Source organism: Eutrema salsugineum, unplaced genomic scaffold (assembly GCF_000478725.1).
Source record: "Eutrema salsugineum unplaced genomic scaffold, Eutsalg1_0 scaffold_5, whole genome shotgun sequence".
Lineage (NCBI taxonomy): Eukaryota > Viridiplantae > Streptophyta > Magnoliopsida > Brassicales > Brassicaceae > Eutrema > Eutrema salsugineum.
In genome coordinates this window covers 9,591,683-9,613,367 of record NW_006256612.1, presented here as the reverse complement: position 1 = coordinate 9,613,367, position 21,685 = coordinate 9,591,683, and the positions used below count along the sequence as shown (strand labels likewise).

Here is a 21,685-nt window from a genome sequence, read left to right as displayed (position 1 = left end):
CCCTACATATTACAATGCTTAAATGGGAAATTTATTTTGGTCAGCAAAAATTTTTCATATAAACAGAAAGTAATAAAATATTGAAGTAAATTCAGTCTCTGACTTGAATGTTAAAGCTAATGAAAAGATAATGTTCAATCAAAAGTTTCCTTTCATATCAAAATGCTTGACAGCAAAAAATTTAAAATACTTTAATGGGATTTTTTGGGGGGGAAATTAGTTTAATGGAAAAGTTAATGCATTTCTGACTTTACTGGGAAGCAAAAAGCGATTCAATCTCTTTTTGTTTGAGTATCTCCACTATAAATTACCGAACCTCTCCAAAGTTCTCTTCACTACCACCACTTAGACACAAAACAAACAAATAAATATCTCAGTGAGCTTATATTAATCAAGAGCAACAATGGCGGACGAGGTGATTCTTCTGGATTTCTGGCCGAGTATGTTCGGGATGAGGACGAGGATTGCTCTGGAGGAGAAAAACATCAAATTTGATTACAGAGAACAAGATCTATTCAATAAAAGCTCGATTCTCCTCGAGATGAACCCGGTTCATAAGAAAATCCCGGTTCTCATCCACAATGGTAAACCGGTCTGTGAATCTCTCATCCAGATCGAGTACATCGACGAGACTTGGCCCACCAAAAACCCACTCCTTCCTTCTGATCCCTACCAAAGAGCTCAGGCCAGGTTTTGGGGAGATTTCATCGACAAAAAGGTAAAAAGAAAAACCTTAAAGATCCAAGCTTCTTTTTATATATTTTGACATTAGTGTTTTGTGTTTAATTTTGATCAACAATGTGTATGGTTTAGGTGTACAGTGCAACGAGGTTGATCTGGGGAGCGAAAGGCGAGGAGCAAGAGGAGGGAAAGAAAGAGTTCATCGAGTTGCTCAAGACGCTAGAGTCCGAGCTTGGAGACAAGATTTACTTTGGAGGCGAAACGTTCGGGTATGTTGACATAGCTCTCATTGGATTCTACAGCTGGTTTGAAGCGTATGAGAAGCTTGGGAACTTCAGCATCGAGCCAGAGTGTCCAAAACTGAGTGCTTGGGCTAAAAGGTGTGCACAGAGAGAGAGTGTGGCTAAGTTTCTTCCTGCTTCGGACAAGGTCACTAAGTTCGTTCCTGAGCTAAGGAAAAAAATTGGTCTCGAGTGAATCTGTTTAACTCTGTTTCTATTCTGTTTTTTTTCTTTCTTCAGTTTTCGTTTTTGTTTCTGCTCTGTTTCAGCGTTCAGTCTATCATAATAATAAAAATATATTATGCGAGATGGTTTTGATTTTAGAGCATTATAAGTAACTATTGCGTTATGAGTCAATGGATCTTTGAAAATCGAGTTGAAAAACAATTTGATAATAAAATATAAGTTTAGTTTCATAAGAATGAAATCGAATGGAAAAGAACCGGAAGCCTAAATATTTGTAACAGATCAGATACTACCATTTTAAACGTGGTTCGAGAGAGAATTAGGTGAGATTCAGCCACTTTCTATAATGGTAAGTTAAAAGTTTCTTAGATTAAAGTAATTTATTAGTTAAAGCACGTGAAATTTGAGAATGAGATTGATTTATATATGCATCACATATGGGTTACTTTCAAGTTTTGGTTTCAGAAAAATGCGTCTTCAGATATAGGAATTAATTATAAACAGCCAAAGAGATGTTGGGCATAATTATATTAGATGTTCTTCACATTTTTTTCCAAATATTCACTATATCTTTAAATATTTGATACAATTAAAGTATCTTAAAAGGTATTATTTTATAATAAAAAAATGAAATCATTCTTAAGAATACCTTGAGTTGATTAAGTATGAGTTGAATGATTTGTGTTGTAGGTTAAAAATTTGTTGGAATACATTTTGACTTAGTATATTTCAAAATATAGATATAAGAATAGCTACCCAATATAATTTCTATCATGTATTTTTTTAAAAAAAATTAGCTTAGTAATATTATTAATTTGTGTTAATATCATTGTTATATCATCATCGAATTTAAATTCGCATATGACATGTTATTGATAAATAAGGGATTTTTTTTTTTTTGTTAAATGGCTTAAGGAGGGAAAAGTTTTGAAAATAATAAGGATCCAGATGAATGCACACGTTAAACAACCCATGCAGCTGAAGCAGCATTAAGTAAAGATCCAGATTAATGCACGTTCTAATTTAATTCCAAATTAATGTTGTAATTTTCATACTTTAGTCTTGCTCTCACAAGCCAAAAATAAAAAGCCCACATTCCAAGAATTAAAAATACGTACCACTAGTTTTATTTTAAATTTCTCAATAATACACGTACAGACACCTGCTTCCGAATCGAGATGTTGATTTCGTTGACATTTAATGATTTGAAGAATCATATATCTCGAAGTAATCGGGAGTATATTATTTTAAAAAAAATAAATAAATCATGGCGTAAACGTGAACAGCATAGCCCGCATATTCTAAAAGAACAAATTAACAAAGCAATATTTAAAAATTTAACGATAAATGCGGTCATGTTACGTGGAGCGCTAAACAAGAAGCCCTTCTTTCTTGGTTTCTCTATAAAAACATCTAAAAACCATTCAGTACTTATCCTCATTATCATTTCAAGAACACACAATAATAATAAGTGCGTAACTGAAAACATTAATTGATCAGAGCTAAACCGGATCTCAAAGAAAAAAAAAATGGCCGAGGAAGTGATTCTTCTTGATTACTGGCCAAGCATGTTCGGGATGAGGACGAAGATGGCTCTGGCTGAGAAAGGAGTGACTTATGAGTACAAGGAGACAGATCCATGGGTTAAGACTCCTTTGCTCATCGAGATGAATCCGATTCACAAGAAGATTCCGGTTCTCATCCACAAGGGTAAACCGATCTGTGAATCTCTTATCCAGCTCGAGTACATCGACGAGGTTTGGTCCGATTCTTACCCAATGCTCCCCTCTGATCCTTACCAGAAAGCTCAAGCTAGATTCTGGGGAGATTTCATCGACAAAAAGGTTTAATAAACCTCCTCTCTTTTGATATCCGATTTTTAGTATTCTTTTTTAGAATAAAAATAGAATAATCGAAGTTTAATTATATATTATTATTCACCGTTGAAAAAAAAGCATCGAAGTGATAAGTTTTTACTCTGAGGCATTTATTAAAATATTTACGATTACATATGCTCAAATGTCAAATACCAAAATAAATAAAAAAACTAAAGAGAATGATGTCCAAAAAAGAGCAAAACACATTTGAAAAATGTCAATGTGTTTAAACTTGTGGTTGCATCTGAAAAAAACAAAACACATTTAAACAATCGAGGTCTAAAAGGTCAAAATGAGTGTTTTTCAAACAATTTCTCTGACCTAATTTGCGACTTTATGTGAATTTTTTTGCTTTTTGGTTCAGTTTTACGACCCATCATGGAAGGTATGGGGAACAAAGGGAGAAGAACAGGTTGCAGCCAAGAAAGAATTGCTCGAACATTTCAAGACACTTGAGACAGAGCTCGGAGACAAACCTTACTACGGTGGTGAAGTGTTCGGATACGTAGACATTGCATTAATGGGCTATTACAGCTGGTTCATAGCCATGGAGAAATTTGGTGATTTCAGTATCGAAACAGAGTTCCCGGTATTGACTCAGTGGACCAAGAGGTGTTTAGCGAGAGAGAGTGTTGTCAAGGCACTGGCTGATCCTGATAAGATTATCGAGTATGCTAATATCCTCAGGAAGAAGTTTGGAGCCGAGTAAGATCTTTTTATGTTGCCTAAATTTGTCATCTGAACCACATACACACAAAAAGATGGTTCGGTATCAAGAAGACTCTGCTTTGTTCTGTTTTTATCTGTGTTTTCTTCTGTTTGTTTTGTGTACTTTCTAATATTGTAATACACATTTTTTTTGTTTTGTTTTACGCTCAATATGAATATCCCGAATTGTTTGTAATCGAATTTAGAAGACCGACTTGAAAATCTGGAAAGAGTTTTACTTTTACTTGTTTTCTTTCTACCATAAGACTGTACAAAACATCAAAAGCTAATTCGAACTAAAACAGAAAATGAAAAAAAAAAAAAGATAGTATTGAAACCAACACAATCCTTACGTTTCTTTGAAAATTAAAGATTAATACAGATAAATCTAAATGAAGTCAACAACATCATCAGACGTCTCTTAGATCATCGCCAGTAATTGACCCATTTCAATTTCTTTATTATTGACAGCAAATTCTATAATTTATAATATTATAATGTACAACAAACCAATCAGTAATATTCTTATATCATTCATGATTTATCTTCAGTTGTGGAGATTCTGAATTAATTTCGAAAGAAAAAAAAAGTGACTAATGGCAATATCCATCATATAAAATTTTGAATCTGAAATAAGTTATCTCTGGGGTAGCCACGACTCACGTGATTATGATACATGGACACATGGTCATGAGTGAAGGAGATTATGAATCAACTTAAGCTTAATATTTAACATTCCAAAAAAGGGGAACCTAGAAAATTAAGATTAGAGTTTTTTATTTTTTTTGGACGAAAAAAATTAGAGTCTATTATTTGTTTTTCTACACATTTTTCTTGAGCATAAGTTTGCTTTCATTGATTTAACACTTAACAAATACTTTGATATACGTTGCTAAGCTGTCTCGTATCGTTATCAAATCCATCACTAGTATTTTTGAATCCCTCAATTATTTAAGGGTAATTTAGGAAAAGTCTCCTATTGTTTGATTAAAGGCTATTGAATTCATAATTAAGAAAAATATCACTACTCTATCCATCACTAGTAACCTGAATTTTCGATGACGTTAATATCACGTGGTGCTCGGAGTAGGTTCGATTCGGATAATTCGGTTTTTTGGATTTTCGTTTTTTAGATTTAAAACCCATTCGAATATTTTTGGAATTTCGGTTCGGGTTCAGTTATATTCGATCGGGTTCGGATATCCAAAAAATAATAAAATTAAATAAAAATAACTAAATTTAAATAAAATTAGTTAAATTCAAATAAAATTTGGCAAAATTTTAAAAATATAACTAAAAACTTAGTATGTTTAAATTATTTTGGATTTTTCATCATTTTCAGAATAAAAATAATTCATATTTTGGATTTATAATTGTAATTTTAGGTTATTAAATCTAATTGTAGTTAGTATTTTGGGTATATAATTGTATTTCGAATATTTCGGATATCCATTCGGATTTTCGGTTCGGTTTGGTTCGGTTTCGGTTTTTCGGATTTAGAAATTTAAAAACCGTTCGGATATTTTATCAGTTTCGATTCGGGTTCGGTTTCTCTTTTTCGGGTCGGGTTCGGATAAATTATTCGGGTTCAGATAATGTGCCCAGGCCTAGCTCGGAGAACTCAAAATGTAATTTCGTCAACTGATATATATATATATATATATATATATACATGTCTCAATCCGACCCAAAATATATATACTTTTCCCAATATACGATTAGAGCATCAGCAACGCGGGTACTTGACCCAATTTTAAGGGATTCTTAAACCCAAATTTAAATCAAAAAGAAAATAAAAGACAAGTATCGATGCTTATATAAAATCTATAAGAATCGATACTTAATTCCACGTGCTATAATTTCATTGGATAGAAACTTTGAGATAATTTTTTTTTTCTTCTTTCTTTCTTCTCCGAGAAAATTTTCTTCTTTTTTAGACACTTTTCCCTTTTTCCATCGCCATGATAGAGTGGAGAAATTCTCTTCGCTGTTGACCAAGACTTTGTAATTTCGTGAAACCCATCGAATTATTCGCTCTGAAACGAGACATATCTCGTCCAATTTCCTTATAATGCTCTGTTTCCACGGCTTCGAATACGCCATCGACGGCGATCCATAATCATTATCTCTTCGCTTCGATCCACAAGCCCTGAGGTTTCGAGGAGTATCATGGAGCTTTCCTTCGTCGGAACTCTCTCCACCTGACACACAAAGGCGGGCTGCTCGGCGTCGGAGTTCGGTTCGCCCAAATTTTTTTTTTTTTTTTGAAGAATCCATTACAGATTCTTGCATTAAAGGCAACAAAATCTTCATTTTTAAATTGAGATTCTTAACATAACTTTAATGTTATTATATTGTTTAAGTACTCTTAATGAGGTACTAGCATTGCTGATGGTCTTATAGATAATATGAGTTCTTGTAATAGGGATCTCTATGTAATATATGTAGTACATGTTCCCTTCACAATATACATCATCTAGTAGAAACTATATATCTTGTTGTTGACTTTTCGTAACTTTTAAGTTTACCTTCTAGATGTTATGTAATGATTCTGGATGAATTTTTCTTTTTCAAAAAGTATCATCCATTTTTTTAAGCTTCCAGAAATATCATATTTGATGTATCAACCGATCCACGTATTACAAAAAGAAAACAAAAAAAAAATTGGAGGGAATACCATGCTTATGAAATTTTGCAGCCAATAGCATTTATTTGATTCACCAAAAAAATAATAACAGTGGATTATAATTTTAGAATTAGTTGCTTATATTAGATCAATAATCAAGTAGCCATACTATTATGGAAAAACGTACGTAGCCACACAACTCTATACATTTATTATCGACGAAAGAAACAAATTTTTCCGGATCTATAGATTCTCGATCACGAGATTGGAGTAGCTCAAAATTTTGATATCCTAAAGACACGGTTTACGTTTTTGAAAATATACAAACGAAGAAATCTATTGTCATAATTGATCATTTACTGCAAAGTTCAAATATGGGGCTCTTTGATAAAAATTCTTACCGGTATTATAACATACTTATGTCCGTTTATTTTATTAAAATACAATGTTCTTAAGCTTGAACTGATAAACAAAAGATGTCAAGAAACAAAAAAAAATGAGAAGCGAATAAGATATTAATCGTTAGATATCATATACTACAGTATATACTAATCATCTGGATAATTGGTTCGTACTATTTTTTTTTTGTTTGTCAACAAACTGGTTTGTACTAATATTACAATGAATTGAAGCCTAGCTAGATCGTAGTGGAGAGATCAGTTTTCACATTTTTAGTGTAGGTGTCAATTTAGAAGCCTTTAAATGTTGTATTCTAGGAAAGTGTGAGGAGTGTCATGAATATCGAAATTAAATGCATTCACCAACCCTATCGATCCAACACTAGCTTTTATTTAATTTCACACATCTCCACTTGTTTATAACCACATTTTCCCTCAGCAACCAGAACAAAAGAGAAAGAGAGATAGAGAAATAAAAAGAAAATTGAAGAAGAAAATGGAGAAGAACAATGATCATCACAAGGCTAGCCACGGCGGATCCGATGGTGCCGCGACGGAGAAGTGTGAAGAGGTTAGTCCCGGAATCCGAACAGCTGAGACAATGCTCCGGTTAGCTCCGGTAGGGCTTTGTGTTGCGGCGCTTGTTGTCATGCTTAAAGACTCTCAGACTAATGAGTTCGGCTCCATTTCTTACTCCAATCTCTCAGCTTTCAGGTAACTTCTCCATACATAAATCTTGTTATGTTGATACTTGATATATAAATTATGTTGTTATCTTCAATATCTAGACTTACATCTCTTTTTCGACCCAAAAAGAAAACAAGACTTACATCTCCTTACGTACTATTTACGATTAGGGTTTATTATAGCGAATTTCACTGGAAACACAAAAATTGTTGTAGTTCCAAGAGACTGATTGTAATTATGTATATATATACATGTCTATATCACATCTATCTATATATTTTACATATATTTATATTTTTTTTGCTAAAGTTTGTAATGAGCCCTCAATATTTACAGATTTACTACTTAATTTGGACCGTTAAACCAAACAAAATTCATATAAAAATAAAGTTAAACCAAACTAGGAAGACACGTACGTATATTCATAAATAGGATTTGAATCAGAAGGATCAAATGGTTATGATATGAAAGAATAGTAGTAATTCTCTATTGGTAATAATGATGATATATGTAATTACAATTAGGTACTTGGTGCACGCAAATGGAATATGTGCAGGCTACTCTCTTCTCTCAGCAGCCATTGCAGCCATGCCAGCTGGTTCTTCATCCACAATGACTCGTGTTTGGACCTTCTTCTGTCTCGACCAGGTCTCATATTAGATCTCGAAACATTATCAAATAACCCGCTTAATATTTACTAACTAATTTCATAACATGATCATTTCAGATTCTGACCTATGTGGTTCTTGCTGCTGGAGCCGTGTCTACCGAAGTTCTCTACTTAGCCTACAAAGGAGACGACTCCATTACTTGGAGCGATGCGTGCAGTTCCTTTGGCAGTTTCTGCCATAGAGCTACTGCTGCTGTTGTAATCACATTCGTCGTGGTTTGCTTCTATGTCGTTCTCTCTCTCATCTCTTCTTATAAGCTCTTTACTCGCTTTGATCCTCCAACCATCGTTGACTCTACCAAGAACGTCGAAACCGCTGTCTTTGGAAGTTGATCGATCCGTAGCATTTAAAGTACATTTGTCTAATTTGTCATAATTTCCACTTTTAACTTTGATCAAGGGAAAGAATGGTTTTATGTTTGGTCTTTTTACTGTGCTTTCATCCTTTTTACGACCCTACTCCCTTTTTAGTGGGCATGGTTAAAATTCAAGGTTTAAGCATGAGAATCATACAAAACTACCGGAGAAGTGAGAAATTTTGTAACCACTACACAACGGTTAAAGGAACTCGTTATCTTATCAATTGGTACAAAAGTCCGAGTAAAGTTGTTGATTCAGGCTAATGTCAAGCAATATAAAGCAAGACGAAAAACATTTGGATACCTTTAAGGGTAAAACATGAAAATCATACAAAATCACCGGCGAAATGAGAAATTCTGTCGGCCTAATTGACCTGGACACAACGGTTTCAGGCAACCATTATCTTCTAAATTGATATAAATCCAACCATAGTCGATACAGAGTTCTTATGATTAAATATGACGAAACAGGAAGACACATATTTGGAAACAAAAACTAAATATAAGATTATTAGCTTAGATTTCTTGAGTTTAATCTGTTTAGGGTGTCCTCAACTTTACTACTACACAAACTTTTGCTTTGAGTTCAAAGAAACACAAAATCTGTAGATCCGAGAGATTATGGAAACTTCTTTATTTGTACTGCTTGAGAGAAACTCAAGCTAAAGAACCTTAACCAGTATCATACTTGGTTATATATATAGAAGATCGATTTCTGTCTGAAATCAAGAAACTTTGCAATGATACCTTGTTTTTGTGTTTGTTTCGCAAGTATACTTCCTACTTTTTCCCATGGCCGCTGATAAAAGAATGGCGTTTCAAGAGCTTCTGGGAAGGAGTTCGGTGATCATCCTGCGAACAAAGAGAACAAAGAGATGAGACCAAAGCAGCGTCTGTGTCAAGATCATCTTTGGGAAAGACAATTAAAGAAAAAACGATGCAAGCTGGTGCAAACCTTGCACAGAGATGCAGCTGATTCTGATTCCATTGGCTGGATTTGAGCATTTTCGAGTGAAGGGAACGAATCAAGGGCATCAAGAGTAAGTTGCCATCCACAAACCGCCTCAGCGAAACTTGAAGAGCTCGAGCTGTTGCTGCTACATCCAGCAGCAGCCACATTTTCATTTACCCAAGGGCAGTAGCAGTTGTGATACTTTATTGGATCAAACTCCACAATTTCATCATTGCTATCTCCGTTTGGAGGCCCTGTAAATGAATCAGCATATGCTTATATACTATCATATTGCACTCTTTAAAGTGATATAGTTTGCAACAGCAGGGCCTAATAAACCAAAGGAAGAAATTACAACAGACCTTGGCCATTGGCAGTGTAACTTGATCCGGGGAGTGCAAAGCCAGCGTTGAGCGGAGACTCATTCCAAGTCTGGGTCACTTCTTCTTTAGATGCTTCATAACCAGAACACACAATCGCATTGCAAGACAGTGATGGGTGAACACTATCGTCGTTCATCAACACATTGATGTTGCTCATCTTTTCGCCGCTTTCAACAGATTCCGCCTTCAAAGAATCAACAATTTTAGAGCCACTGTCCGCCCTTGCAACGGATTGAGAAACCCTATCTTGACTATCGCCGAGCCTACCTTCTCGATCCATTTCTTCAGGAACAAAATCATCAGTAACGCCTTGGTCTGGTGCAAATTCACCGCTTTGTCCTAGATTCTCTATGACTTCCGCAACTGGTTCCATGTCTCCAACAACGCTATCTCCCCTATGGACCGAAACGTCAGCTCCGTGGATCTCTGCCTCGTGACTTGCACCCATTCCGACACTACCCCCACTGACGCCTAAACTCGGCCCATCTCTTCCCTGAGCTGTGACAGTCTCTGTGTTCAGTACTTCCTCACCGTCGTTTATGCTGCTAATGCCTGGTTCAGCATTAGACCGAACAGGAGCTGGTTGGAAGCATGCACTCTGCTGAGCTTGATTGCTGAAATTCAGTTCCGAAGGATCGTTGAAGTCGGCACTTTGAGCTGTCGCCACAGAGGGATAATTTACGTCCTCAAAATCCGCTGGATGGTTTTCCACACTTTCCATAGAATCATCATTGGCACTGTGGCAGATTGTATCCATTGCAATGACAGAGGAAACACGTGCGGAGTCTCTGGCACCTGGGAAAGCCATAGCTTGTTCATTTCCTTCACTAAACGGGTCACTTCTATTTACTTCCCTCTCGTTTTCAGCATCCAATGAATGACTTGGCCCACCCACTGATAAATCTCGCCCATAAAAGGGAAGATAAGTTTCATGCACTTCAGAGCCTCGGGTACGCTTTGAAGGCCCTGCTGAATCGTCATTAACCTCATCACCCTCACGGTCAACAACAGTCCCTTCAACACTGTCTGCATGTTGTATCCGTAGACAAGGCCTATCAGCCGTGCTTCCACCATCATCCAGGCTCCGTTTACGAGTACTAGGCCCTCGTGATTCATATGAAGCAGCACGATCACCAACCTCACTCTCTGAAGGCTGTCTTCGCAGAACTTCCTTTCCTCTATCACTAAATTGGTAGTTATCACGCGTCACAGACATGTTCAGCTGCGCAGAAGATGATGCACCAGCTGCAGTTTGATAGAAACTTATACCTGGATTTGATACTAATCTCCTTTTAACTGATGTTTCAGCCTCGTCAGCATCTTCATTTTGCTGTTGTTCCATGCCTTCATTAGCAAACCATCCATTAATTCCACTTGTTGCACTAGTGCCACGTGTCACTCCTATTTTCTTGCTTGTTTCGGGAAGATTGGCATTTAAAGGCGCAAACTGAGCCGGCCGAGAAGTGGTCATGAAATCCCAAATTCTGATGGTTACACCGCATAAACTACAATCCAGCAAAGGCGATCTGGATTCTGATTTATATTCTGGACCCAAAACTTCATAATTTCCAGAGGCTTTTCGGGAAGAAGACGATAACTGTTTCCTGCTTGGACCAGGATCTTGAGGACGACTTTGATTTCTAGCTGGGCCTGAAGGGCATCCATTTCTAGCCGACTGGGCAGAATGTTCTTCACAATCTTGGATATTTGGAAGCCATCTAGGCTCCCATCCACATAGGCTTATCAGCTTTTGAGCCTACAAGATAAAACTCAAATAAGAAACAGTACAGTTTATGACTAATAAGCGTGAAATGCCACAAATATAACAGCACAAATCCCTGAGTTCTTACACGAGAGTAATTACTGAGAGCCTCTTCTTTGGACGTTTCTGCAGCTGAGATTGTATCAATTCTGAAACTGGGATCATCATTGGCGCAGACTTGGGGCTGTGCCAAAAGGCGGTCAATTTGCGGCCGTCTTGAAGCACGCATCTGGTCGATTGCAGATTCCGAAACAATGGGTAGAGAATAGAATTGTAGGAGCCCATCACAACGATCCTTGTAACCTCCGATCAAGGCTGATGGAGGAGTTGGAGGAAACTGAACTAAGCTTTCTGGACAACAATTTCCTACCCAAGGACAAGAGCTCTCATGAGCGTCATCAAGCTGCTTGGAGAATTCTTCTCTGATGCTATCAGCTGTTATCAAAGATGGACAAGGAATATCAAACGTTAGCAGCATATATAACAGAGCTGCATAATTCATGCCTAATCATCTTTTTGCTTCAGAGAAGAAATGACAGCGCAAAAGATAGAGAGACTACGCAAAAGACAGAGACTACGACCCAAAAAAAAGTCTTTTCATCGGTAGAAGTTTATTATTGGTAAACTCGTGGCTCCAAAGATGCTCAGAACGACTGAGAAATTATCCTTTTTTTGTATAGCAGTACAAGAGAAAAATGAACACTTAAACTGCCTAGCCTGATGCCAACAGTTAGAAAGAAAAAGAAGATAAAGTCTATTTACAAACACAAGAATTGACCTTCCGGAGGATTCAGCGAATTTTGAGGAGGAGAGTAATGCAGATTGGATCCACAGTACTCGCATTGAATTTTATCCAGGTCAACACTAACCCAGCCTTTCTGAGCACAAGCCAAAGAACTAGCTGTCTGTAAGCAAAAATATACCATGACAAGACACACCGTTAATCAAACAACCTTTCTTTCAACCAGTTGAAATTACAACAGTTATCACAGGAGACGGAAAAGAAAAATTGAAAATAGAGAAAGAAGAAAAAGTAAATAACCCCACAAATGAAGCAACCTAACTATTTTCCCTCATTTTTTTCATTCCGGTTAAGATCAAATACACGGATCGTTTCCAAGACTTGCTAGGCTTAGACTTCTCAACGTAAAGGCGCATTAAATATACTGTTGGATCAACCATACCAAATTTCTTTTCGCCAAAAAAGAATCCATAGGAGGCTATTTGCTATGTTTTTATCAGCATTCAGACCAAAGAATCCATCACTATATTCACTAGATTTAGGAGAACTGAACTTAAATCTGGTAGGATATGCACTACGAATTTCCCTCTTTTAATGGAAATATAGTTTTGCTGCGTAGGGAGATATGAATATGCATGTAAAGGGCATATAATGAGAAAAAAAAGACTCATACTTTGGGCTTCCCAAGCCAATTTGAAGGCTTGAAAGTGGCAAGGCGTCTAAGTAGATCTCCTCTATCCCAAGGTCTACAGGAACGCACTGATGATCCCAGCCCGTGACCTGTCCAGTCCACACTGCCAGCGTTTACCAGAACAGCAGGAGATGATGCCCCTACAGAGCTGTTAACGATTGAGCTGAAATCAATCTTAAGCAAACTTACAAAAAAGTAAAAGCATTGCTCAAATTACGATGCAATTCGTTGCGAAGAAACAAATCTCAAACAACGAAACCCTAGATAAGCCTCGTCCTAGGCTCCAAATTCAACAAAAGAATCGAATTCAATCGAAAAAACCCAAAATTACCCACTTCTGAAACTCGATCTGTGGTGTGTGGAGAGTTTACCTGGCAGCAGCAGTTTGAGGGGGAGAAGGCGATCTAGCGCGTCGTCGGAATCTGTCAACGGGAGTAGCTGATGCGGAAGCAGACGCCGAGGCTACACTGTTCCGGTTACTCGTAGGGTTTACGTTCTGCGAACTCACATCCTCTTCCTTCATCCTCCTTCGTCAACGACACACACACTCTCTCTCTCTCTCTGTGTATCGGGCTTCACTTTCAACACAGTAGGCAAGAGAGAGAAAATCTCGAGGTCTCAAGTAACAAATTTCTCTCTCTCTTAGCGTTATTTATTAATCGAATTTATATTAATTTAATTTTAGTAAAGAGGGATCCGTTTCTTATCGATAATGTATAATTTATATCCGGCTGCTTCGGTGGACAAATCTCCGGCTTATATGTAGCCACGTCTGTAAATCACGCAAAACTTACCGACCGGGTCGGTAGAAGCAGACGGGTCGATTTATAATGGGCTTCACTATTGAGCCCAGTATCAGAGCTTTGTCCAGACAAGAAAAAAGTATTTTTTTGTTAATGAGAGATTAGTATTAGCAGCTTAAATTTATGGCCTTAATTTTTGTTTTGTTTTTGTAAATGGCCTTATCGGAAATCCGCGAAAAATTTCAGGCATAGAAGCAGCCACACCCACACAAGCTCAAGTTCAAAGTTATCCCTGCACTTCTTCCTTCCTTCACTTATCTTCTTCATCTCTTCGTCTCTCTCTTTCTCTCTCTCTCTATATCTCTCCAATATTGCTCATTAATTCTTAAACTAGCTTTGATGATATCGGAAACGATTCGTCGATAATCCCAATTTCTTTTTTGAATTTTCGTAGTTTTTTTTGGGTCGTTTCTGGGTCGAAATTCGTAGGAATTTCTTCTATGCGAAATTGGAAGGAGATAAAGCTTCTGATGCTGTAGTGAATTTGCGAATTTTGTTTGGTCTTGTTCGTTTACTGGGTTGATTGAAATGCCGTCGATGCTGGTTCTCGTCGGCACAATGCCGTCGCTGGCTTCTCTGGTTAGTCTAGGTGGTGCTGGTGCAAGTGTTTCCGGAACGAGTTCGTCGGATGCATCGTATGCATTAGTTAAGAGGGTTTCTTTGTCAAGGAGAAGCGTTAAGGGAACTAAGAGATGGTTGTGTAGATATTCTGTTTCGTCTTCAACTGCTACTAGTACTACTGACTTCATTGCTGAGCAAAACAACAGCTCAGCTTCTATAGATTCTAACTCTTTCAAAGGAAGTAAAGAAGGGGATGATAGTGAGATCGTGTTGAAGCAGGCTCCTAAACCTTTGTTGAAACCCCCTGTGGCAAGGGTAGAAAGGGGTTTGGGGGTCAATTCTTCTGCTCCTTGGAGTAAGGAGTTATCCAACGGGGGTAAGTTTGATGGAGAAGAAGAGAGGAATAAGGTTATTGAATCTCTTGGCGAAGTGTTAGATAAAGCTGAGAGGCTGGAGATTCCTAAACCGGGTAACAAAGAAGGTGGTGAGGCTGTTAAACCGTCACAGCCCACTACCAGCAGTAGTAACTCGAGGAATGCTAGCTCTGCGAGTGGTGGAGGGACAAGGAAGACGAAAACTATGAAGAGTGTGTGGCGTAAGGGAGATGCTGTTGCAGCTGTGAAAAAAGTTGTCAAGGAGTCACCTAAAATCGAACCTAGATCGAGAGAGGAGGAAGAGGTGAATTCCAAAGCCGGCACTCAATTGGCACCAGCTCAGCCACCTCTAAGACCTCAGCCACCTGTAAGACCTCAACCAAAGCTACAAGGGAGGCCTATGGTAGCTCCGCCACCTGTAAAGAAACCCATCTTAAAAGATCTTGGTATGGCATCAAAACCGTCAGGTCCCATCTTGAAAGATCTTGGTATGGCAGCAAAACCTTCAGTTTCGGAAGAGGTTGATTCTAGCATTAAAACTAAAGAAAGGAAGCCTATTTTGGTTGATAAATTTGCTTCCAAGAAAAAAAGTGTTGATCCTGTGGCCTCTCAGGCTGTGTTAGCCCCTACTAAGCCTGGAAAGGGTCCTCCCTCTAACAAGTTCAGAGTTGAGCACCGTAATAAAAAAAATGCGTCAGCTAGTCCAAGACGAAGAATTGTTGCTGAAGATGATGGTGACGAAGATACATTCTCCATTCCTGGATCAGCTCGAAAAGGGAGAAAATGGAGTAAAGCTAGTAGGAAGGCTGCAAGACTCCAGGCTGCCAAAGACGCAGCACCTGTTAAAGCTGAAATATTAGAGGTAGAGGAAGAAGGCATGTCCATCGAGGATTTGGCTTACAACCTAGCCATTGGTGAAGGTGACATCCTTGGGTATCTATATTCAAAAGGGATTAGACCTGATGGTGTGCAGACCTTGGACAGAGAGATGGTGAGGATGATTTGCGAAAAAAGGAGGTTTAGGTTTTTTAAAATTGACATAAAACTTGGTCTCAAATTATAGCTTAATTCTAATTAAGTCTCATTAAGATTTGGACAAGTTAGAAGACAGGCCTCCTGTCATCACTATAATGGGTCATGTGGACCATGGAAAGGTAGGCACAGTTTGCACTAACATTTTTTTCTCAAGCGGATATGCAGAAGCCCTTTTTTTTTTTTAGCAGCAGGTCTTTCCTAATGCATTTTCGAATTTTATATATTTTGCAGACAACTCTTCTAGACTATATCAGAAAAAGCAAGGTACAAAACTTAATTATCTGTGTATCTGACATAACACTAATTGGCTTCATTTATCAAAAATTCATTGTGGCCTCTTCAGTTCTTTATTATTTCTGGAGCATAGCCAATGGGAACTAATGTATTGAGGATACATTAGAGTTTATACATCTGTTTTTTACTTTCTGAAATATTTTTGTGTTTCTTCATTCGCTTATTGCCAAGGTTAGAACTAGATAGCGGTTTTAGCTAACCCTCTTCTCTGGATATCTGCCAGGTTGCAGCTTCAGAAGCAGGGGGAATTACACAAGGAATTGGTGCATACAAGGTGTCAGTGCCTGTTGATGGGCAGTTGCAGTCCTGCGTTTTCCTTGATACTCCTGGACATGAGGTAGATCCTTTCTCTTACAAATTAAATCCTCACATTCATTTCTGATGCTGAATTTTAATTGATCATACTTCCTTAGCACTTTTCTTTTCTTTTCATGTAGCAAGTTGCTTGACTATCTCACATTATTGCTGGGCATACCATAGTCTTGCTTATCTGACTTTTAAGTGCTCATCTAGGCATTTGGTGCAATGAGAGCTCGCGGAGCACGGGTCACTGACATCGCAATCATTGTGGTTGCTGCTGATGATGGAATTCGTCCTCAAACAAATGAAGCAATAGCTCACGCAAAGGCTGCTGCTGTCCCTATAGTCATAGCTATTAATAAGGTATAGGCCTGTAGCACCTACGTTCTTCTTCTACCTTGGAGTTGGGAAAGATTGTTACCCCAGATTATTGCTTGCTTATTCTTCTTTACCATGTGTATATGTAATTTCTCTCATTCTAATTCTCTTCCTGCTCCAGATAGATAAGGACGGAGCTAGTCCAGAGAGAGTAATGCAAGAGCTTTCTTCAATTGGTTTGATGCCTGAAGATTGGGGTGGTGATGTTCCGATGGTTCAGGTTGGAATTCATACTCCAATCACATATATGTTTCATGCTCCATATGTTCCATGGGGTCTCATATCGTGCTCTATATTTTCCTTTGACAGATCAGTGCGTTGAAAGGGGAGAATATCGATGATCTGTTGGAAACTGTCATGCTTGTTGCAGAGGTTAGTTTGTTATTCATCCCATGATAACAAGCTTGGCAGATTGTCGAATTTATGTGATCAGTTTTCTTAGAGTTTAGTCCTCCTGATTTGTTTTCTTCTTGTAAGTACGACATAGTGGCTACAAAATGACTTACATACGCGCTCCAAAGTGGGCTTTAGACTAATAAACGCTTACCGGGAGGCATCCACACATATTATTTTCTCCCTCCTGATTTTGCTTCTCATTGTGGGGCTAACTGTATTTTGGTTGTTTCAGCTGCAAGAGTTGAAAGCAAATCCACACAGAAATGCCAAAGGCATAGTTATTGAGGCTGGACTTGATAAAGCGAAAGGACCATTTGCAACATTCATTGTTCAGAAGGGCACTTTGAAAAAAGGGGATGTTGTTGTTTGTGGAGAAGCTTTCGGAAAGGTCTATCCAAAATTTAGTTATCTCCTCAAGCCATATTGTGCAGACGGTATAAAATGACTAGGAACTTACCTTCGTCTTGCTCTTTTTCTGTGTTTAGGTACGAGCTTTATTTGATCACAGTGGGGAACGAGTTGATGAAGCTGGACCCTCCATACCTGTACAGGTTTGTAGTTTCATAATCTAACATAGGTTAATAGTCGTTGCGCACACACTAATGGAAATACTCTATGCAGGTTATGTTTAGTTTCTTTCCGATAAAATTTTGATGTTTGTTCTCATGTATGTATAGATATCTTATTTGAGGATCTAAATCCAATTTTTGCAGGTGATTGGTTTAAATAATGTGCCCATTGCTGGTGACGAATTTGAGATTGTTTCTTCCCTTGATGTGGCGCGTGAGATGGCAGAGGCACGTGCAGTATCACTACGAGATGAAAGAATATCTGCAAAGGCTGGGGATGGAAAGGTCACGCTTTCTTCTTTAGCTTCTGCTGTATCAGCGAAAAAGATGTCAGGCTTAGATTTGCATCAGCTTAATATCATCTTAAAGGTCGATGTACAGGTAAAGAGCTAGTTTGATCAATAGGTTTCATCAGCTCATCGCCTTCAAACTTTTTGGTTTCCTCTGTCCCTTCTTATATACGCTGATGCAAATCACCAATGTGACTACTAGGGATCCATTGAAGCTGTCAGACAAGCCCTGCAAGTCCTCCCTCAGGAGAATGTTACCTTGAAATTTTTGCTACAAGCGACAGGGGATGTGAGCAACAGTGATGTTGATCTTGCATCAGCAAGTGAAGCCATCATTTTTGGATTTAATGTTAAAGCATCTGGCTCTGTTAAAAAAGCTGCAGAAAACAAAGGAGTTGAAATCCGACTATATAGAGTTATCTATGAGCTTATTGACGATGTGCGAAACGCAATGGAAGGACTTCTCGAGTCTGTTGAGGTTAGCATCGATTTCTTAGGCAATTCTAAAGCGTTTTGTTGCTGTCTAAACTTGTCAACATGCCTCTTTAGAGTTACACATGATGAGATCTCTGTTTTTTTCTTACTTCCACATGGTGCTGGTTTTTTGGGTTGAGTAATTGAATTGCCTCAAAAGTGAATCTCTATATCATGTCATGGATTATTATAAACATAGATTTTAGTGTCCCTTCGTGAGCCTTTTTGGAGTTTTGAAAACTGAAGATTCATGTGGCTATTGGCAGGAACAAATCCCAATAGGCTCAGCAGAAGTTCGAGCTACTTTCAGCAGTGGAAGCGGTCGTGTGGCTGGATGCATGGTGAATGAAGGGAAGTTTGTCAAAGATTGTGGCATCAGAGTGATTCGGAAGGGTAAAACTGTCCACGTTGGTGTCCTTGATTCTCTTAAGCGAGTTAAAGAAAATGTGAAAGAGGTAAAAATTTCGCCTAAACCACAGATCTTTTAAGTTTCTCAATTAATAACATTGAAAGAGAGGTAGAGTCATCCTAAACCATCAACTTCCATCTTACACGCTGAGATATGTTCCAAATTTAAACCAAATTCGGACTTGTCTTTATAACTTCGAAAAATGAACCCCTCTCTCCCTCGTTTATACTGTTCTAGGTGAGTGCTGGATTAGAATGTGGAATTGGTATGGATGACTACGACGATTGGATTGAAGGAGACATCATCGAGGCCTTTAACGCGGTTCAAAAGAGGCGAACGCTAGAAGAAGCATCGGCTTCAATGTCTGCTGCGATTGAAGAAGCTGGAGTTGAATTGTAATTCCAAAGTCATCAAAGAAACTAAAGCAAACAGAAAAAAGCAGAGCCTCAGGGTCACACCAGTTTGATTGGTACGTTGTTTGTATGGTCTCATTTTGTATATGGCAAATGCTTCTACATTTGGTTGATTGATGTAGGATAAAAGACCCCAAATGTAACAAATCTTGAAAAGAAATCACAAAATATTATAAATTTAATATTTGTATAAATTCACTACTTTTGGTTGTGTTATTCATTAGGATTAATCTACACTTTGTGTATAACCTTCCCATATATGATTTAATCTACACTTTGTGAAGATGATTCTTGGTGGTATTTTTAAAGGTGAAAGAGATAAAAGGTGAAGAACGTCAACCTATTTTCCTTGCAAAAACCAAATGGAAGTAGTTTGATGTCAAATATGTATGTTATTATTGATATTGAAAAACCATAGTGATAAATTTAATAATATGTCAAGTATGAAGGTACTTGGAGAATTCCGAGGAAATTTTTGTCTTTTGCTATCCAACAGAGAGAAAAGATTGTTGGTAAGAGTAACCTATAAACTTTTAAATTGAAGAGTTTGGATGAGAGATAGGATGAAGAATCATGGAAGAGGTTTTATCCATCGATCTAACTGAAACAATAAAGATATATGTAAAATTAACTAGTTTGACTAGTGACTTACTTACCCAAATATTTACAATGATATTTAGAAATATAATCTAAAATCTAACATTTAAAAATTTACGTTATAGAAATTAAATATAGATATATTTTGGTTAAGTTTTTGTGATACAAACAACATAAAACCATTTAAAACTCTACTCTAATTTTATTTGATTCGGTACAATATTTTCTCAGAAAAAAAGTTTTATACAGATTTTTGTGACAATTACATAACTTGTTTTTTTTGTTTTCTGTCTGAATTGCATTATCATTGAAAAATCCAAGAATTTGTAACAAGAACAAAAAAAAGAAATTATAGTATAAACTATGAATGATATCAAACTCCTAAGGGCAGGAGATAAGGATGCACAAAAGACAAAACTGCCTCATAATAAAGATGATCATGAAGCTACAATGGACCTCCCTAACCAAATAAGACTGAAAACGATATAGAACATTTTTAGAGATGTCTCGAGCAATGTTGTTTGTATTCTGTTTTTCCAACTCAAAGTCACAACGATTGAAATGAACCTTATACAAATTTATGAATTTACATTGGACAACTTAGATATTAAAGAATCAGAACTGAAAGTGATGGAACTTCATGACGATGTTGGTGAGAAAGATACAATACTCCTTGGAGAGATCATTTGCTGTGTTTGCTGTGCAAGAAGAGTGCAATGAGAAATGATGACCAGGAATCATGGAAGATTGTACTCTCTATAGATTTGAGTGAAACTCCATTCTACTGTGAAACTCCATTCTACTATGAATTTGTGTGCGTGTGGAATTAGGAAGGCTTGTGATGGGTTACAAGAGTAAACTATGCCTTTATAACTTGGAGTCTCAGGAAGGTTTTCAAGAGCTTGACATAGCAGGTTGGATAGGTATATATGCTTACCCACTAAACCTATTTTCTGGACAGAGAAGACAGAGAAGGTAGAGAGCCATCAAACTATTTCTGTTTGTTTTGATCAATTCAGGGGAGAAAAAACTTATTAATCTAGTTCCTCGACTCTGATTTTTCTTTTCCTCTTATGCTGATAAAACTCTTTCTAAATGAGTCTTTTGCTCAACAATCTCCCATATGTAATCGAGAGGTTGATAGAACTGAACATGAATAACTTCAAGATAAAGAGAGGTTGATAGTACTAAACATGCATGAATAACTCCAAGATAAAAATCAACAACAAAATAGATTTTAGATAATAAGTTATGGAATGAAAACACAAGAAAAATAGTATGAAAAAAAGAACTATGAGGAAAGAAAAATCATTACATAACATTCATAAACAATAGTAGCAAGAGCATGCATTAAACCATATGGTTCACTGGATGTAAACACTTTGCCAAGGGCATCCCAAATGATCTCCAAATTATGGTTTATATGAAGTGCAATTTCAGCACACCATATTGTTTTCTGTCGATGATTCTCAACATGCGCATACTCACCCCACAAACCCACCATTTTTCCACCATAATCCGCCACTTTAACATCAAATTTATCCTAAAAGCTAGGCAATCCTTCCAAACCCCTCAAATCTTCCTTTGGGATTATACCACTCGATCCAACGACTCATCCCATAGACTTATTCATTTTCGTTTTAGAATTTTTATCAGAAAACATAAATGTAACGGTACTTGAATCAATAATTATTTTTACTAATAAGTTTGCATATATAATTTGACTACTAAACCACGATCTAAAAAATTGAAAAATCCAATTTCAAATTTAAATTATGTAAACTAAATT

At 37.3% G+C, this 21,685-nt stretch overlaps 5 protein-coding genes across 5 annotated transcripts; 4 read left to right on the top strand and 1 right to left on the bottom strand.

Moving 5' to 3' along the window:
- Positions 1-334: 334 nt before the first annotated feature.
- LOC18993175 (glutathione S-transferase U25) lies at positions 335-1,264 on the top strand. The gene is made up of 2 exons (XM_006416669.2): positions 335-718; positions 814-1,264. The coding sequence occupies exons 1-2, from the start codon at positions 404-406 to the stop codon at positions 1,156-1,158; spliced, it is 660 nt and encodes a 219-aa protein (XP_006416732.1). The 5' UTR covers positions 335-403; the 3' UTR covers positions 1,159-1,264.
- Positions 1,265-2,562: 1,298 nt separating this feature from the next.
- On the top strand, positions 2,563-3,973 carry LOC18993174 (glutathione S-transferase U26). The gene is made up of 2 exons (XM_006416668.2): positions 2,563-2,992; positions 3,390-3,973. Exons 1-2 carry the CDS (start codon positions 2,678-2,680, stop codon positions 3,732-3,734), a joined length of 660 nt encoding a protein of 219 aa, XP_006416731.1. The 5' UTR covers positions 2,563-2,677; the 3' UTR covers positions 3,735-3,973.
- A 3,224-nt stretch (positions 3,974-7,197) lies between these two features.
- LOC18993173 (CASP-like protein 2A1) lies at positions 7,198-8,605 on the top strand. Its single transcript, XM_006416667.2, has 3 exons — positions 7,198-7,471; positions 7,969-8,092; positions 8,172-8,605. Exons 1-3 carry the CDS (start codon positions 7,254-7,256, stop codon positions 8,445-8,447), a joined length of 618 nt encoding a protein of 205 aa, XP_006416730.1. The 5' UTR covers positions 7,198-7,253; the 3' UTR covers positions 8,448-8,605.
- Positions 8,606-8,860: 255 nt separating this feature from the next.
- On the bottom strand, positions 8,861-13,649 carry LOC18993172. The gene is made up of 7 exons (XM_006416665.2): positions 13,375-13,649; positions 12,986-13,151; positions 12,349-12,475; positions 11,659-12,005; positions 9,788-11,564; positions 9,429-9,679; positions 8,861-9,325 (listed from the first exon to the last, which is right to left on the bottom strand). Exons 1-7 carry the CDS (start codon positions 13,524-13,526, stop codon positions 9,254-9,256), a joined length of 2,892 nt encoding a protein of 963 aa, XP_006416728.1. The 5' UTR covers positions 13,527-13,649; the 3' UTR covers positions 8,861-9,253.
- Positions 13,650-13,985: 336 nt separating this feature from the next.
- On the top strand, positions 13,986-19,533 carry LOC18993171 (translation initiation factor IF-2, chloroplastic). The gene is made up of 13 exons (XM_024152632.1): positions 13,986-15,790; positions 15,831-15,895; positions 16,008-16,040; positions 16,294-16,407; positions 16,584-16,733; positions 16,870-16,968; positions 17,058-17,120; positions 17,377-17,532; positions 17,630-17,695; positions 17,858-18,094; positions 18,206-18,481; positions 18,744-18,932; positions 19,124-19,533. The coding sequence occupies exons 1-13, from the start codon at positions 14,335-14,337 to the stop codon at positions 19,283-19,285; spliced, it is 3,066 nt and encodes a 1,021-aa protein (XP_024008400.1). The 5' UTR covers positions 13,986-14,334; the 3' UTR covers positions 19,286-19,533.
- The last annotated feature ends 2,152 nt before the right edge of the window (positions 19,534-21,685 follow it).

Excerpts from the sequence above, each read along its gene's own strand:
- LOC18993175 (XM_006416669.2), top strand. The coding sequence starts at position 404 with ATGGCGGACGAGGTGATTCTTCTGGATTTCTGGCCGAGTATGTTCGGG. Across the intron at positions 719-813 it reads GAGATTTCATCGACAAAAAG|GTGTACAGTGCAACGAGGTT; the intron begins GTAAAAAGAAAA and ends TGTATGGTTTAG.
- LOC18993174 (XM_006416668.2), top strand. The coding sequence starts at position 2,678 with ATGGCCGAGGAAGTGATTCTTCTTGATTACTGGCCAAGCATGTTCGGG. Across the intron at positions 2,993-3,389 it reads GAGATTTCATCGACAAAAAG|TTTTACGACCCATCATGGAA; the intron begins GTTTAATAAACC and ends TTTTTGGTTCAG.
- LOC18993173 (XM_006416667.2), top strand. The coding sequence starts at position 7,254 with ATGGAGAAGAACAATGATCATCACAAGGCTAGCCACGGCGGATCCGAT. Across the intron at positions 7,472-7,968 it reads TCCAATCTCTCAGCTTTCAG|GTACTTGGTGCACGCAAATG; the intron begins GTAACTTCTCCA and ends AATTACAATTAG. Across the intron at positions 8,093-8,171 it reads CCTTCTTCTGTCTCGACCAG|ATTCTGACCTATGTGGTTCT; the intron begins GTCTCATATTAG and ends TGATCATTTCAG.
- LOC18993172 (XM_006416665.2), bottom strand. The coding sequence starts at position 13,526 with ATGAAGGAAGAGGATGTGAGTTCGCAGAACGTAAACCCTACGAGTAAC. Across the intron at positions 12,476-12,985 it reads ATTGGCTTGGGAAGCCCAAA|ACAGCTAGTTCTTTGGCTTG; the intron begins GTATGAGTCTTT and ends TTTTGCTTACAG. Across the intron at positions 12,006-12,348 it reads TTCGCTGAATCCTCCGGAAG|CTGATAGCATCAGAGAAGAA; the intron begins GTCAATTCTTGT and ends CTTTGATAACAG.
- LOC18993171 (XM_024152632.1), top strand. The coding sequence starts at position 14,335 with ATGCCGTCGATGCTGGTTCTCGTCGGCACAATGCCGTCGCTGGCTTCT. Across the intron at positions 16,041-16,293 it reads ACTATATCAGAAAAAGCAAG|GTTGCAGCTTCAGAAGCAGG; the intron begins GTACAAAACTTA and ends GATATCTGCCAG. Across the intron at positions 16,734-16,869 it reads TAGTCATAGCTATTAATAAG|ATAGATAAGGACGGAGCTAG; the intron begins GTATAGGCCTGT and ends TTCCTGCTCCAG.